Genomic DNA, 17,933 nt, shown 5'->3' on the forward strand with positions numbered 1-17,933 from the left:
AATACATGCTTGTACAGACCCTTTCCAAAAAATTAGAATGTCATGGAAAAGTTGTTTAATTTCCATAATTCCATTCAAAAAGTTAAACTTTCATAGATTATAGATTCAGGGCCCACAATTTAAACGATTTCAAGTATTTATTTGTTTATTTTTACATAATTTGGGCTTCCAGCTCATTAAACCCACAAAAACAGGAATTCAAAAAATTTGAATACTGTGAAGAAATCAGCCCAAATTTTGCAGGGCATGAATGTTTTAAACTGAGTGTCACACACTAATCATCTACTAAAGTCAAATCACCTGCACAGGCTTCCCCAGGTGTCATTAAATTGCTTCAGTTTGGTTCAATTGTCTCAGTTGGGTTCAATATGGGGAAGACTGCAGACATGACAACTGGCCAGAAGACCATCATTGATACCTTCCATAGGATGGGTAAGCCACAAAAGTTCATAGCTAAGGAGGCTGGTTGTTCACAGAGTGCTGTGTCCAAGCATATCAATGGAAAGTCTAGAGGAAGGGCAAAATGTGGCAGGAGAAGATGCACCAGCAAAAGAGATGATCGTGGGCTTCAGCGGATTATCAAACAGGGAAGATTCAAGAATCTGGCAGAGATCCAGAAAGAGTGGAATGAGGCGGGAGTCACAGCTTCAAAAACCACCACATTCAGACGCATCCGGGAGCTGGGCTACAACTGTCTATATACACTGAAGCTAACCTAAGCTTCCAATGTAAAATACAATACAACGTTGGAGTTCATTCAAATTCACACTGAAGCAATGCAATAAAATAATAATAGAGAAAAAGAAAAGCAGTGAAAGATAAGATATCAAAACATCTCTGAAAATTGCAAATTTCTTTATTTTGATTTATTATTATTATTATTATTATTATTATTATTATTATTATTATTATTATTAATCTGTGCTTAGCCATAATATTAAAGATCTAGATGCCGAAGTTCAGATTTGTTCTTTCTTCTTCTTTTTGAAATTGCTTAGTACCTTTACGCATGTTGATTTGAGATGAAAGAGTTGGCAAGCATTTATGAACTAAAAATTTTTTTCCCCGCCGTGAGCCTGAAAATGGGGGTGCGGTTAATACACGGGTGTGGTTTATACACTGTGCTTTACGGTAAATTAAACCATAAACCATATATGTATACCGTTTTTTTTTAGTCTTTTTAAAAGTAATTATGAATATCAAAGAAAGGAGCTCCCCTGAACAGTCTGGCATTGTTCAACTACAAGCTGGAACTATTAATGCTGCACTTCAGCCACTAAGGAGTTATGCAGTTATGTATAATGTAAAAGTTCATTTTTTTAAGCGTCTGATTGTCGTGGTTAACAACATCAGCACATGGCACAGGGAACCGTGGTTTGAATCCTAGAGTCAGGGTAAGTAGCAATGTATGGTTATAAATATTATTATTAGAGATCCTCCGATCAGGGTTTTATGCTGCCGATTCTGCTACCGATCGTCCATGAGTGAGATCCGCCGGTACTGATACTAATCACATGGATTAACTGTCCATTTTTCAATTTATTTATGATGAGTGGTATTGGTCAGGTACACTGATAGACAATTCCAAGGGCCTCTGGCAAATAGGTAAGTATTAAAAAATGTTTGGGCGGGTTGTCGGATTGAAGTTTTATAGTAATATTAATACATGGGAAATAAATTGTTCAATAATTATTTTTTTTAACTCAAGATAACAAAATTAACAGAACTAAATAGTACAGATAAATATTTTTATTAAATATAAATAATAATTTTATTATTCCATCACTATTAGAGCTGTCAAGTATTTGTGTTTTATTTATGACTGGCAACATTTAAATTGTACACTACTTTGTTTACCAAGCAGATCTCCACTCAAACAGTGTGGCCATCGTCTTTATGCTGTTTAAGTTCATTAAACAACGATACACAAATAGTGTTTGAGGACAAGACATAATTAGGATCATGACAACAAGAGAGTAAAGTTGTTTAGTGACACCCGTGAAGGTGATATCCACTTGTGGCTTCCTTGCAGGGCAAAAACAAGCTCCGAACCACATTTATCTGCAGCAATTGTAGCAGACTCTGCCTGTAAAGGATTGGACTGTACAATCACAGTAGGGTTTACAACCTTACCACAGACTAATCCACAGCGCAATTACTATAGTCTTCCAAGACTGACAGATGCCAAAAAGGTTGCAGGATTGCAAGAACTATTGAACTGCTTTGCAGACACACAAAAGCCCATCGGTATTAGCTTCTTGTGGTACTTACTATTTGATGGAAAGGGAAACACAGTATGGATTATTGTTCTTTTAGTGCACATACAGTATATCTTAAATTCACCAAGACATTGTTTATTGGTCAGGTAAAGGGATTCACATGAAGGAAGCAGTAAAGGATTTCATTTGTATGTTTTTTTTCTCCCCATCCTCATGTTGCTTATCTGTTTTGCTGTTGTGACATCATCATCGCCACTCTCCACCATCTATTGCGTCCGTCCTGTCGTTGCTGTGACAACTGTCACCAGGATGCCACCCCCAATCACAATTGCTCCCCGGCGGCTCGACCATTCCTTCTTGTTTTTGAGACCTTTTTTCATTGTAACACTGTTTGAGCTTTCCATTCATGTTTTCCTTATTCCACTTTTCAGTGCGCACATTTTAATTTGTTCTTCTAAATTCCCATTTTTTTTCCTTTTTAATCTCCTTTCGTGTACACACAATGGGTGTATGGTTTTTTGTGCTCAAATTAAATAAAGCCAAATAAATTGATAATATTAAATATGACATAATTAATTTAAATGTGTACATTTACTAAATGATCACATCATTCCATTGTGCAACATAATATGAAATAATTATGCTGAATTGTAATTAATAATAAAATGAATTTTTTTGTAAGTGAATCAGGTATAAATTAATTATGGCTATAAACAAAAAAGTCAAAACAATTAATGGCAAATGTATTCACATTTTAATTGAATAACGCGCAACCAACACTTGAGATTGAATTAACAGGAGGTGAACCTTTTCTGCTCTCATTTTCAATATTCAATACATTTTCAATAAAAGTACAGTAAGTGCAACCAAGATTTCAACAGTAGGTTTACGCGCTACTTCTGCTTTTGTTGTTCAACATAAAAATAATACAGTATTAATATGAAAATAAAGTACAGTCAACATCGCTTTAGATTGAATTAACAGTCGGTTTACCTGCTACTTTTGCAACATAAATACCTTGCGTAGGAATGTTACAACATTTTGAAATATCAAGTGATTTCTGTGATTAATTATATCTGATAAAACATGACTTGAACTTTAATTTAATATGTCATTCACTTCTCTACCCCAAGTATTAAACAAGTTAGAGCAAATTTCATACCGAGAAATATTGTCCGATAGTGTCGGTGTCAGTGGAGCCCCTCCATGAATCACCACCTTACCGTGGTGGAGGGGTTTGTGTGCCCGAGTGATCCTAGGAGCTATGTTGTCTGGGGCTATATGCCCCTGGTAGGGTCTCCCAAGGCAAACAGGTCCTGGGTGACAGGCCAGACCAAGAGTGATTCAGAAGACCTTCATGAACAAACACAAGAGGAAAGACCGCACCTCGCCCGGACGTGGGATACCCGGGCCTCACCCTGGAGCCAGGCTTGGGGGAGGGGCTTGCAGGCGAGCGCCTGGTGGTCGGGCTCTCACCCGTGGGGCCCGGCTGGGCTCAGCCCGAACAAGCCGCACGGGATCTCCCCCCACCGTAGACCAACCACCTGCGGGGGCAAGCATTAAGGGTCTGGTGCATTGTGCTTTGGGTGGCGGTCGAGGGCGGGCACCTCGGCGACCTGGTCTTCGGCGGCCAAATCTGGTTCTTGGGACATGGAATGTCACTTCTCTGGCGGGGAAGGAGCCCGAATTTGTGAGAGAGGTTGAGACATTCCCACTAGATATAGTCAGACTCACCTCGACCCACAGTTTGGGTTCTGGATCCAAACTCCTCGAGAGGGGCTGGACCTTGTTCTACTCTGGAGTTGCTGCAGGGGAAAGGCGGCGAGCTGGTGTGGCCTTATTAATAGCCCCCCTGCTCGGTGCCTCTGTGTTGGAGCTATCCCCGGTTAACGAGAGGGCCATTTCCCTACGCCTTTGGGTTGGGGAAAGGGTCTTGACTGTCGTTTGTGCGTACGCGCTGAAAGGCAGTTCAGAGTACCCAGCCTTCTTGGAGTCCATTGGTGACTCCGTCGTTTTGCTGGGAGACTTCAACACCCATGTGGGCAATGACAGTGTGACCTGGAGGGCGCGATTGGGAAGAACGGCCTATACCGCTTGTCGTCGTCAGGGTCACGGGTAAACTGGAGCTTTTACCAGCTGACTTCCGGCAAGAGGTGGGGTACACCCTGGACTGGCCGTCAGCCAGTCACAGGGCACATATAGACAAACCACCATTCACAGTCACATTCCCATCTGCGGACAATTTAGAGTCTCCAATTAACATAACATGCATCATTTTGTAATGTGGGAGGAAGCTAGGGTACCCAGAGAAAACCGAAGCAAAGACAGGGAGAACATGCAAACTTCACACAGTGATGCCCAAACGGAGATTTGAACCCTCGATCTCCTGACAGTGCAGCCAACATGCTAACCACTCGTACACCGTGCAGGCCATATTTATATTTATTTACAGTGTATCAGTGGTGTACAATCAGGGCCAGCAAGGTCTTTACAACTTCAATTCTGTTTGTTCCATGAAATTGTATTACAGTGGTGTGAAAAGTGTTTGCCCCCCTTCTTGATTTCCTTTTTTTTTTGCCACACTTAAATGTTTCAGATCATGAAACAAATTTAAATATTAGTCAATGACAACACAACTGAACACAAAATGCATTTTTTAAATAAAACTCTTTATTATTAAAGGGATAGTTCAGATTTTTTGACATGAAGTTGTATGACATCCCTATCAGCAGTGTGCTACATCAACAGTGACTTACCCCCCTACTTGTTCCCACAAGTCCAGTTCTGGTCGGATTTCCGTGATGAGGAACGTAGTTCTGCTTAGTTGCTGGGTCATTTAAGTAAAGAGTTTGGCTTTTCAAAACAGTATGCGTTCAAAAGAGTAATACATTTGCATCATAGAAATGCTTCCTCGGAAATGCCTCATCAGACCTGACAAAACGCTCGCCGTTATATTGGTCTCCCGCCATATCCCTGCGCACTGTCGCCTCTTCATTCTTGTGTATGTGATGAAGACGCTTGCGTCTTCTTCCGTGACGGAGCGCCACGGCTATCTTGTTTACGTGTGTGTTCCACAGCTAGGCGGCCCACAGTAACATCGGCACATTTTCATCCTAATACATTAAATACTGTACATTAAGAAAATAAGCATATTCCAGACTTGGTTTGTATTGGTGATGAATCATGATTAATTAATTTTAAAACTGTGATTAATCTCATTTAAAATTGTAATCATTTGACAGCCCTAGTAATTAGATAAATATTGATTATGGACTGCGACGTATATAGTGTAGATGGCATTGCCTTAACTCTATCACCGAGCCGTTCTATTTACACTTGTTCCATTTGGCTGAGCGACAACTTTACAAGCACCGGCGATTATCAGTAGTTGCTAGCAGACGTTAAAGTCAGGCACATCGGTGACTATGTATTGGAAGAAAAAGGGTTAAGTGAGTGTCTTGCTTCATTAATAATGGTATTGTGGCGGCCGTAACTCCGCTTCATAACACGTAACACTTCATGCGCAGAAGAGATCTGTGTCAACAATTTATCGTCATGGTCGCTATATTTATCGAGTGAGGGTGCGCATTAAAAGTAAAAAAGACAGGGAGTTTTGAGTTTTTCTTGTGTCATGCATTTATTCGGTAATTAAATAGTAGCGATCAATAAAGATTAAGTATCTGCTGCGTGAGCGGGAGGGAAGTGCCACCTCTGAGTGTGCGGCTGCAGTGCAATGCAGGTCTGTAAGCTCTAAAGCCTCCACAATGCAACCTGACCCCTGACTAGGGTTGGACGAAATATCGATATTTGTAACATATTGATATTTACTTTAAGTACGATATCAAAAACAACCATATTGTTCATATCCATATAGACTGGAATTGCGCTGTATCTCCCCCATCTCTTTGCACTGTGTGTGAGCGCCTGGCTGCCCCCCTCTGTGCATGCAAGAGGAGGGAGGAGGGGTGGAGCAGAAGCCTGGCTGCTTAGTTGAAGCGACAGCAGCTGCGGTGGAAGAAGACTCTAATACTCCGTTGTAGCTCAGTCATTTGGAGATTTGTTTTTCAATCTATATATCAAACATACACCAAATCAGTCTGCATGAATACATGCTTGTACAGACCCTTTCCAAAAAATTAGAATGTCATGGAAAAGTTGTTTAATTTCCATAATTCCATTCAAAAAGTTAAACTTTCATAGATTATAGATTCAGGGCCCACAATTTAAACGATTTCAAGTATTTATTTGTTTATTTTTACATAATTTGGGCTTCCAGCTCATTAAACCCACAAAAACAGGAATTCAAAAAATTTGAATACTGTGAAGAAATCAGCCCAAATTTTGCAGGGCATGAATGTTTTAAACTGAGTGTCACACACTAATCATCTACTAAAGTCAAATCACCTGCACAGGCTTCCCCAGGTGTCATTAAATTGCTTCAGTTTGGTTCAATTGTCTCAGTTGGGTTCAATATGGGGAAGACTGCAGACATGACAACTGGCCAGAAGACCATCATTGATACCTTCCATAGGATGGGTAAGCCACAAAAGTTCATAGCTAAGGAGGCTGGTTGTTCACAGAGTGCTGTGTCCAAGCATATCAATGGAAAGTCTAGAGGAAGGGCAAAATGTGGCAGGAGAAGATGCACCAGCAAAAGAGATGACCGTGGGCTTCAGCGGATTATCAAACAGGGAAGATTCAAGAATCTGGCAGAGATCCAGAAAGAGTGGAATGAGGCGGGAGTCACAGCTTCAAAAACCACCACATTCAGACGCATCCGGGAGCTGGGCTACAACTGTCTATATACACTGAAGCTAACCTAAGCTTCCAATGTAAAATACAATACAACGTTGGAGTTCATTCAAATTCACACTGAAGCAATGCAATAAAATAATAATAGAGAAAAAGAAAAGCAGTGAAAGATAAGATATCAAAACATCTCTGAAAATTGCAAATTTCTTTATTTTGATTTATTATTATTATTATTATTATTATTATTATTATTATTATTATTATTATTAATCTGTGCTTAGCCATAATATTAAAGATCTAGATGCCGAAGTTCAGATTTGTTCTTTCTTCTTCTTTTTGAAATTGCTTAGTACCTTTACGCATGTTGATTTGAGATGAAAGAGTTGGCAAGCATTTATGAACTAAAAATTTTTTTCCCCGCCGTGAGCCTGAAAATGGGGGTGCGGTTAATACACGGGTGTGGTTTATACACTGTGCTTTACGGTAAATTAAACCATAAACCATATATGTATACCGTTTTTTTTTAGTCTTTTTAAAAGTAATTATGAATATCAAAGAAAGGAGCTCCCCTGAACAGTCTGGCATTGTTCAACTACAAGCTGGAACTATTAATGCTGCACTTCAGCCACTAAGGAGTTATGCAGTTATGTATAATGTAAAAGTTCATTTTTTTAAGCGTCTGATTGTCGTGGTTAACAACATCAGCACATGGCACAGGGAACCGTGGTTTGAATCCTAGAGTCAGGGTAAGTAGCAATGTATGGTTATAAATATTATTATTAGAGATCCTCCGATCAGGGTTTTATGCTGCCGATTCTGCTACCGATCGTCCATGAGTGAGATCCGCCGGTACTGATACTAATCACATGGATTAACTGTCCATTTTTCAATTTATTTATGATGAGTGGTATTGGTCAGGTACACTGATAGACAATTCCAAGGGCCTCTGGCAAATAGGTAAGTATTAAAAAATGTTTGGGCGGGTTGTCGGATTGAAGTTTTATAGTAATATTAATACATGGGAAATAAATTGTTCAATAATTATTTTTTTTAACTCAAGATAACAAAATTAACAGAACTAAATAGTACAGATAAATATTTTTATTAAATATAAATAATAATTTTATTATTCCATCACTATTAGAGCTGTCAAGTATTTGTGTTTTATTTATGACTGGCAACATTTAAATTGTACACTACTTTGTTTACCAAGCAGATCTCCACTCAAACAGTGTGGCCATCGTCTTTATGCTGTTTAAGTTCATTAAACAACGATACACAAATAGTGTTTGAGGACAAGACATAATTAGGATCATGACAACAAGAGAGTAAAGTTGTTTAGTGACACCCGTGAAGGTGATATCCACTTGTGGCTTCCTTGCAGGGCAAAAACAAGCTCCGAACTAACCGCATTGCTTGTTTGTTTTAAAAACAAAATGTTGCTGTGGTTAAAAAAAAAAAGGTCACATTTGGAGTCTGAAGACCAGAAGCTAGGTGGATAACTCTAGCTAGCTGCTAGCTATCTGCTGCCAATGCAAAGTACGGCCAGTAACAGCTAGGCAAAACATGTGAACAAAGATGCAAGATATACAGTATCATATATCATATATCATCATATCTATATATATATACATATATATCAAACTAAATACCAACGTTCTAGAACCAATAAACATGTACTTTGCCTTTTAATATAGAAAATGAAAAAACATTGTAAAAAAACGCTGACAGCAGTGATGTCGTGGAAGTGCGCCGGCAAGGATGCCTTGTCTGGAGACGTGTGCTATGTTTGACTGCGAATGGCGTGAACATGCTACAGTAAGTCTGAATGCTTATGTTTTGTTGTTAAAACCAGAAATGAGTGTTATGGATGTAAAATTAGACAGGCAGAAACACAGTGTCGCCCTCAATTTTGGACGCTAAACAAGTGGGCAAGCCAAGGCAAAAGTTCAGCAAAAGGTTTTGGTTGTTGACTGAAAATCGCGCCAACCAGTGTGGACGTTAACCGAGGTACCACTGTATTTCATTTTGGAGCTTCATTCCACTGTTTATGGAAATAAATATTTGAATCCCTGTAGCCAAAGTCAACTTGGAAACACAGATTGTTTCTTTGCGTGTGTGTGTCACCAACACTGTGTACCTTGTAGTGTGTGAAGAGCCTGGTGTGTGTGTGTGTGTGTGTGCGTTTGTTTGCTTCATGTTATTGAGTCTTACCACGCATGACTCGGCTTAGTCACATCTTTCATAACATCCATGCGCACACACACACACACAGATGTACATACACATACATAGAGGAGCAGGAGGAGCAGTCTGTTAGCCTGTCGCTCCCCTCTGTGTGTAGGCGTGGACAGTATCTCTCTAGTTCTTCCCTTCAGAGTTCGGAAAAACAACATGTTTCTTCCCACTATGTCACTGACACCTGTTGCTTTCATCAGTCAGGCGAACTGGATTTAACTTTTGGTCCAAAGTTTAACAAATTCTGTCAGAAGAATTCAAACTTTTCACTTGTAGGATTTAATCCCAAAGGAGAAATATGACTATTTCAACCTCAAAGTGCATAAGCAGAAAGCAGCATAGATTGGCTCGATGATTCTAATTGGTTATCAGTCAATGCATCGTTTTTTGTTTTTTAATTTTATTTTAAGGCAACAGAAACGGCAATGAATGCACAGTAGCAACTACAGTCACTTCAACTGCAGTAGTTGTGTGTATGTGTGTTGATTGGGAGCTGCACATAGTGATGAGTGGGAGGTGATACAGTAATACCAGCTGGTCTACATACTGACATATCACACTGCCAGATTGCCCTCAAAGTGTGTGTGTTTGAATGCGTCAACTGTGGGCTCAGGGGTCACATTAATTCATGAAATTCACATAAGTTCTTACTCATACTTTTGAGTCACATTCATCACTTTCATACAAGTTGACTTCATCCCAGATGTCAATTCTGCTGTTTAGCATCTTTTATACGTTGGAGGAGTCAACATATTGATTCATTGATCGAACTGATCACATGCCGTACATACATACGACAGATAACTTTAGTGTTTTAGATATGGTAATCTGTGACAATAAGACGACCACGCTGAATATAAGATGACCCCTCTTTTTCAAGACCAATGCTTTTCTATTGAATAGATACATAACTTTAGTGTAGTGTTTGGTGGTTTCCTGACTACACTTCACGAACACCACGACACAACAGTGTCAAACACAAAGCAAAATAATACTGGCCCGGAAAATACGGATTCAAAATCTTAAATTGGGCCAGTCTGGCAGAGGTTTCCCCCACCTTTCTCATCTGCCGGTCCAGAAAATATTCTCAAGAGCAAAAATGTTATATTATTACACACCTTGAAGAAGGAGATGAATGAGATACAAGAGTGTGCTGCAGTACAAACAGAGCGAGAAATTAAATATTTGCAATTGCAAACAAAGCAAGAATTTAAGTGTCTGCAGAGATTCAATATGTAGATACGCAGAATGACAGCCTCATTGATGTAATCATAAGGGTCCATGAACATTTCTGAAACCTTATGGAAGAAAATAGAGCACTGAGCAAGGATAACAAGGCACTAAGAGAGGAAAATAAGGAGATGCAAGATGTAAATGTTGCCTTGTGCGCTGCTTTTAAGGAAGTTAAAAATCTTATGGAAGAAAATAGAGTATTATGGAATGAGATCAAGGTGCTGCAGAACGATATCAAGGCATTATTGGAAGACAATACTGCCTTGCATGCTGCTCTTAAGGAGGCTATAAACCCTATGAAAGAATATAGAGCATTATGCAATGATGTTACGTTCTACAGAATGATCAATGCACTATTGGAAGATATTGCCGCCTTCGGCGCTGCTCTTAAGGAGGTAAAAAAAAAAAACCCTATGGAAGAAAATAGAGCATTATGAAATGAGATCAAGGTTTGACAGGATAATATCAAGGTACTATTGTAAGATAATGCTGAGGAAGAGAGAGCAAAGAAGTAAAGGAAAAAAATCACTGAAGAAATTAAAAATATAATTGATGAGATGGATCAGAATGCACGAATGAATGATGTGATCCTCACAGGGCTCCGAATTATACCGAGGTCAAAAGATAGAGGAGTCCAAAACAGAGGAGAACCAGATGGAATGGATGTTCCACGATGTTGCCACGTAGGTTTTGGATTTCTGTTTTGTACATTGTCAAGTCCTGGCTATTTTTTAGTTCAAGCTACATCTTGTACCTTTCCTGGTTTCGGTGCTGAAAAAAAGCCTTTTTGACTGCATCATGTCTTCTGGGGTAACTCACTTTGTTCCGAGACGGCACTGGGACAGTTTGAACCAGCCAAACAGTTACCCCTCAGTGACTGATTAGACTATGCTGGTTGTGCAGGAATTGTCTGCTTGATGCAAGAGGTACACACCTGAGGAATTTGAGACAATGATGAGGGGCCCAGATGCTAATCTCATCCCCATCAACACAGTGTACCCCAGTGCCACTGGTTGGTCACCTGTACACGCTCAACACAGGGCTAATTGTCCACCTCATCCACAATGTCGTCCTGAGGTGCAACCACCCTGAGCTCCCACTCGCCACCAACTTAAGTTCCAGCTGCCTCCTGCCCCTGCTCCACGCCAGGCCGATTCTGAGTCTCCTCCGGCCCTTGCTCCATTCCAGGCCAAGGCCAAGTGGTTCATCTGTTCCTCCTCCATGCCAGGCTGAGGCCAAGTCGCCTTCTTTTCCAGTCCCGGCTTCGTGAATCTGGCCGTGCCAGCCGCCACCAGCTTCTGTACCGGCTCCCCGCCTGCCCAAGGCCCAGGCTTCCCCGATCCCGGCCCCTCGCCTGACCAAGGTCCAGACGTCCTCGGCCCCCCGCCTCTTCACCAGTTTAGGATGTCTGGAATCCGTTCTCGGAAGGGAGGACTAGTACCGTCAGCTTTGGGGCTGGGAACGCACAGTTCCGTCCAATTATGGCAGGTCAGATTTTGCCATTTCAGACCAGCTGAGTGGCGGTGGCCCCTTCTGCCGACCTGCGCAATGGAGCCACTCAAGCTGACTTGTGCTGTGGCGTCACTCCTCCTTGCTGTCTGGGCTGGACTCCTCCGACTGCAAATGCGCCTTGTCCCTGGGCATCGCTTCCTCACCCATTTTGTCACCGTCACCTTGCCCTTCCTCGCTGGCTCCGGGTGCACGGCCCTGGGACTTGCAGACATCTCTCAGATTCATCACAGCGGTGGTGGGTGTCGAGCGACCCTCCTGCACTCCTCCTTCCGCCCACCCAGGGTGGTATTGAGCTGAGCTACGTCCAGTGTCCGTTCATTTGACATTATTTGGCACCACCTGTTTGCTTGTATAAATCTTGTCTTTTTGAGACATTTTTTTTAGGAAAGAAAATACTGCCTTGTATTTGGGCCAATACAGTAATTGTTTGCTTGTCGTTGAAGGAAAAAAAGCCTAACACAATAAACAGATTTGATGTCAATTATTACATAATCTTATAAGATTTACAGTTTATTTAAGTGACATTTTTTTTTTTTTCTCCCTTGACGGGGAAGGACGTGTATGGCAGGAGCTCTGTTGATGATACTGGAAATTTTAACTATTTTGGTGCTTTCCTGACGATACTTCATGAACACAAGATCAGTGCTGCTTGCTGAATCCCCCAACTTTAACTTGGATAGTCGAGAGGTACAGGTACAAGTATCGATACCTGCTAGCAAGTCTAGCTAACTAGCGAACTGCTGAAGTTCAAAGAGGTTGCTTAGCAACAATGTCAAACACAAAGGAAAATTATTCTGGCTCTGAACTTGCAGAGGAAAATGATTCTGGCTCTGAATTCAAAGTGGAGTCAAGATACCTAAATTTTCCAGGATACCTAGAGTGGAAAAATGCTACCAATAAGTTCAACGAAACCTTCGCTAGTCACTTGGAGAGTAGAGAGATCACTCTACCACAAATAATGCGAGCAATTGAGAAGCTGCATTCAACTGCAGAGATACAGTCTGAAGAAAATAAAGCACAGAACAAGTATATCAAAAAACTAAGAAAAGAAGTCAAGAAGTTGCAAGATGAAACTACAGACCTGAGCGCTGCTCTTAAGGAGGTTAAATACCCTATGGAAGATATCAAGGCTCTGCAGGACGACATTAAGGTACTGCGGAATGACAATGCTGCCTTGCGCTCTGCTCTTCAGGAAGCGATAAACCGCAAAGAAAATACAGCAATACAGTATGCAAGGATGTTAGGGTTCTGCAGGATGATATTAGGGAATTATTGGAAGATAACGCTGCCTTGCGCACTGCTCTCGAGGAGGCTATAAACCATATGGAAGCCGCCTCAGGTACTGATCTTAAGGATGCTAAAGACCCCAGGGAAGAAAACAGAGCACTATGCAATGATATCAACATTCTACAGGATGATATCAAGGCACTATTGAAGGACAATGCTGACTTTTGCACCACACTTGAGGAAGAGAAAGAAGCAAAGGAGAATATCAAGGAGCAAATTAAAAACTTCATTGACGAGGTGGATCAGATTGCACGAATGAATGATGTGGTCCTCACAGGGCTCCAAATACACCCAAGTCAAGAGATGTTCCTTCAATAAAGCAACAGATTGCTAACTTCCTGCACTCGAAGGAGGTGGATGTCGATGTCAACAGTATTGACACTTGCATCCCAGTATATGGCAGGAACAACACCACACCTGTCATCATTAAGTTCACCAACAGGGAATCCAAAACTGCACTGCTGAAACAGGGAAAGAAGCTAAGAGGCACAAACGTCTACATGAATGAGCATCTCACAAAACGCAATTCTGACATCGCCAAAAAAGCACGAGACCTGAGGAAGCAAGGAAAGATACAAAACACTCGGAGCACTAACGGGAAAATCTACATCAAACTAAAAGGAGGTCCAGGAGTCGCAAGAGTGCTTGTTGTCCAAGACATCAGCGATCTGGGAACATATTAACGATCATAATAAGCATAATTGCCATAACCTTGACATAGTTAAAAAAATAAGGAACTCTTGTATACAAACCCAGCGTCACTAGCAGTGCAAAACCAAAGAAGATGTGGATACCAACAGGAGAGGAAGGACAGGATAAATAGATAGGGAAAAGGAAAGAAAAAGGAGGAAAAAAGGGGGGAGAAAAAAAAATTATTTTATTTTTTAGCATTTGTGTACCTGTATACTGTGTATACTTGTGTATACTTGTGGAGGTGCAGATGTAAGTGTATATATATGTATGTGTGTGTTTGTATGTGTATGTACACACATGTATGTATTAGCAATTGATGTGCTACAAAAAGGGGATAGGATTAAATAAGCTCTGCTTCTTCCTATTCCTTTTCGGACATATGCATGTTCGAAATAAATTAAACCTTTAATTAAACATTTAAACATTTAATTAAACAAATTAAACATTTGTCAAAATATTACACAGTCCCTTTTAAATAGAGCATATTAGTTGGTAGTTACTGTCGTGTGTATGTGTGTGCATGCATGTATGTGTGTCCATGTGTGATTCTTTCTTATCTCTGTCAGTCAAGGCAACATAAACCAGGAGATCTGAGCGCTTTTTCCTGTGAGGTGGCGGCGCTACATGACTAGAACTGTGTTACTGTGACAAAGGTGAATGTGCGTGTGTGTTGTTATGACTTTCTAGCCAGTGCCCCGTTCACTTTCCTCCCATCTCCACCGCCTCCTCTTTTTCCTGCTCCTCTCCCTCCTCAACCCCCACCTCAGGCTTGGTGGCTGCCCCTCCCCCTCACTGCATAGCACCGTGCGTGTGCCTGTGCTTGTGTTTGTGTGTGCATACCGCTACAGCGGCCTCAAAAAGGTCCTGAAGTTCATAGACGTAATGTTTTTTCTTGGCTTGTTTTAATTGATGTGATCATGTCTCCCTCATAATTACATTTTTTCAGTTGTTAGACGTTTTTGCACCAATATTTTCATACTTTTTGTGATCATTATTCTCTGCTTTTTGCCATTTTTATTTTACCTGTTTTTGTGTCAGAAATTCCAGAGCAAATGAGGTGTAGTCCACCCTCAACTGATGTTTTTTCTCATCAACATGTTGCTGGAACTACAGTTTGATTGCTTGTGGTCTGTTTATTGGCGTAGTTACAAGACTGTGTGTTTTGCAATTGCAAAGTAACCCATCCAAATTTGTGATTAAAAGTTAGCATAAAAGCCAGGGTTAAAAATAGCTATAGTCTTGGTTAGGACTTATACAATGTCACTTTTGATTTGAGGCGATTTCATAACGTGCCTCATTCTGCAGGACGGAATACTACAAATGTAGTCCAATTTGAGTTATTCCAGTTAAGAAGCAGTATTTTATTATAAAGTACCAAAACCATGTATTCTGATCATTGAAAATCAAATCAATACTAACAAGATTACTTTTTTCCCTCCAGTTGAACCCTCACCCTTATTACCTAAGGCAGCCTCTCTGAAGGGGGCGTAGCTTGCTGACATCACGTCCCTGTATCAGTATGCAAGGGAGGGGCGGGGAATGAGGGCGAGGAGTAGGAGGAGGAGGAAGCTGTGAAAGCAAGCCACATGGGAGGCTTCCTACACACGGCGGTGCAGGGCAGCTTTCATTGACCAGTGGTTTTGTAATTGTCCCAATGGCCTTCCGACTGGTAGCAAGGCTGCCGGTGGAGGCGAGAGGCTGGTGACACTTATGAGGCTCGTCCACTGAGGAAGAGTGTTAGTTATCAGCATGGAGGAGCCACACACATTTTATGGATAGTGTCAGACTTGGAGAAAACACGTTAAAACCACATGACCATGGGTGAGTCACTGTGATTTTTTTTTTCAAAATCTGGTCTGGAATGTTTGGTGGGGTTGTGTTTTCTTAGCTGGTTTTATTTAATCTCTTTTGTCTCCTCTTATCATTGTTTGTATGCTGGTGAGATGGGAGGAGAGTGAAGAGGAGGAGGCAGGGGGTTCTTTCACGCTGACCTATATGTGGTGCATTATCAACTCTTAGTGCCAAGTTTCATAAGGCCTGTTATGGAATACATGGAAGAGATGCCCTTCTTCCTTGAAGATGTTTTGGGTTATTTAACTTAAATCTATACATTGAGGCCTCAATTTTATCTTTATGAGCAGTGACTTTTTTTTTTTTTTTTTTTTTTACATGTCAAGTGACGATTAGTGCACTGTTAATGCAATGGAATTTCACTGGTTGACCTCCAGGTTTCTAAACAATATTCCCCATAGTTCCAGGGTCAAACAAACCATCATAATCATCATAATCATCATAATCAAAGGAGCATTTTAACAGGCATACAAGTGCTCTCAGGACATTGAATCAATCGCAAATAGACTGTTCAGGTTCTCTAAGAAGGTGTTTTGGCTCTCATCCAAGCAGCCTTCATCAGTTTATGCTCCAAAGTTAGGTCAGGTCTAGTCTGAGGTTATGGTGTGGGATTCAAGTATTTATCCTCTAAGGTAGAGGCAACCACCCAAAAAGGAACGGTTTCACTCTTATGGGATGCAAAATGACAATTATTACAAATGCTAAATGACATTTGTCATGTAGAATTGAAGAATGAGGAGTGAAGTGACACATTGTCACAGCAGTTTTATGCACGTGGCTCTTGAACATGGCGTGAGCTACATCTTCTCACCAATATTTGGAAGGAAACTTTACAAAAAGTTTAACATTATTATTTATGCAATATTAGCATCTGTGTTTACATTTCAAAGCTTTAGGGCAGTATTGTCCAAAGTGCGGCCCAAACCAGCCTTGTTTTTTTTTTTTTTTTTTTATTGGCCCTCAGCATGTTCTAAAAATAAAATTAATTCATCATTATGTGATATATTATTAGCTAGTAAACAAATTTGCTTTGTCACCTATAATACAAGGCCAAGATGTTGATGTTTTATTGAGCTAGCTTAGCACATATTGACCTACGCTGAATTGGTTTTAGCATCTTTAATGTACTAAATCCATCAAAGTGGCATCCCACATCCTTAAGTTTTTCTGAATGCAGCCCTCAGCAAAAAAAAGTTTGAACACCCCTGGTTTATGACGTTAGTAGTATTAATATTTAGTAACCTGAGCACTGAGTTGAGTGCAGACCTCTGCCAAGGCCAAACAGTAAAATTGGTGATACTGTTGGTAAGAGAAACCCATTCAGAGGCCTGTAATGCTTTGCTGCATTTGATAAGTTATGGTCATTTATGCTTCACTCCAGTCCTGTAGATGGTGAATACGCATCATAAACTGGTTACCAACTGAAAAAACACTGTTGTTTCTTAAATTGCTGGAAAGCTGTCTGTAAAATATACATTTTTTAAGTTGTACATGTCTCTTTAGAGTTTTGTATTGTTCACGAAATTAAGAGATAAATGCTTGCTGTACAAAATTCAAGCAAAAACCTAACATCGGCCTTGCACTTGGACAAAGAAAAAAAAGTACGCTCTTTGAAAATTCATTATATTTCTGCTAATTACAGCATATTGCTTTCAGTACAAAGCTCTATTAAATTCTCTTTACATCTCCGTACAAAACCCTATGAAATTCTCTTTAAAGAGTGGCTTGTTTTTAAAACATACATGTACGTGTGGGCGGTCACTTAAATCTGACCATGCTGAGGCATGAGGCGGGTCTGAGTGATACGCCGCCATCTGTATGGGTCCCCCCTCAGCTGGGCCCCGCCTCCAGCGTGAGGGGTTATGTAAGTGGTTCAGCTGCCAGCCCCCCTTCCTGCCTCTACCTCATGTTGACATTGTTATTGAGAAGTGCACACACAGCGCCAAGGCCAGCCAGTAGTCAGTGAGTCACTGAGGCAGTAGTGCAACAGAGCAGGGAACGAGGCCGTCTGACTGAGATAAAGCCTCGGGATGTGCCTTTAGAGTACAGACTGGGTGGTTTAGAGGTTTAAAACAGGTGTTCAAGGGAGGGAAGTCTTCACTCCATAGCCATGCTGCTCCTGGATGAAGCCGAGTCTTTCACAGGTAA

The 17,933-nt window shown here is 40.8% G+C and overlaps 1 protein-coding gene across 4 annotated transcripts in view; it reads left to right on the forward strand.

Annotated features, from left to right (window-relative positions):
* The window catches only part of LOC129194582 (helicase ARIP4-like), a 112,819-nt gene that overhangs the window by 42,048 nt on the left and 52,838 nt on the right, over window positions 1-17,933 (forward strand). The window contains exon 1 of one of the 4 annotated variants that reach the window (XM_054799778.1): window positions 15,617-15,755. The exons of 2 other annotated variants lie outside the window; for them this stretch is intronic. In XM_054799778.1, coding sequence (XP_054655753.1) covers window positions 15,746-15,755 — 10 coding nt within the window. In that variant the 5' untranslated portion in view covers window positions 15,617-15,745. Of the gene's footprint in view, window positions 1-15,616; window positions 15,756-17,692; window positions 17,930-17,933 lie in introns of those variants that run through there. One more of the 4 variants, XM_054799769.1, reaches the window with a different exon arrangement.

The sequence above is a fragment of the Dunckerocampus dactyliophorus genome, chromosome 1 (genome assembly GCF_027744805.1).
Source record: "Dunckerocampus dactyliophorus isolate RoL2022-P2 chromosome 1, RoL_Ddac_1.1, whole genome shotgun sequence".
Taxonomy (NCBI): Eukaryota; Metazoa; Chordata; class Actinopteri; order Syngnathiformes; family Syngnathidae; genus Dunckerocampus; species Dunckerocampus dactyliophorus.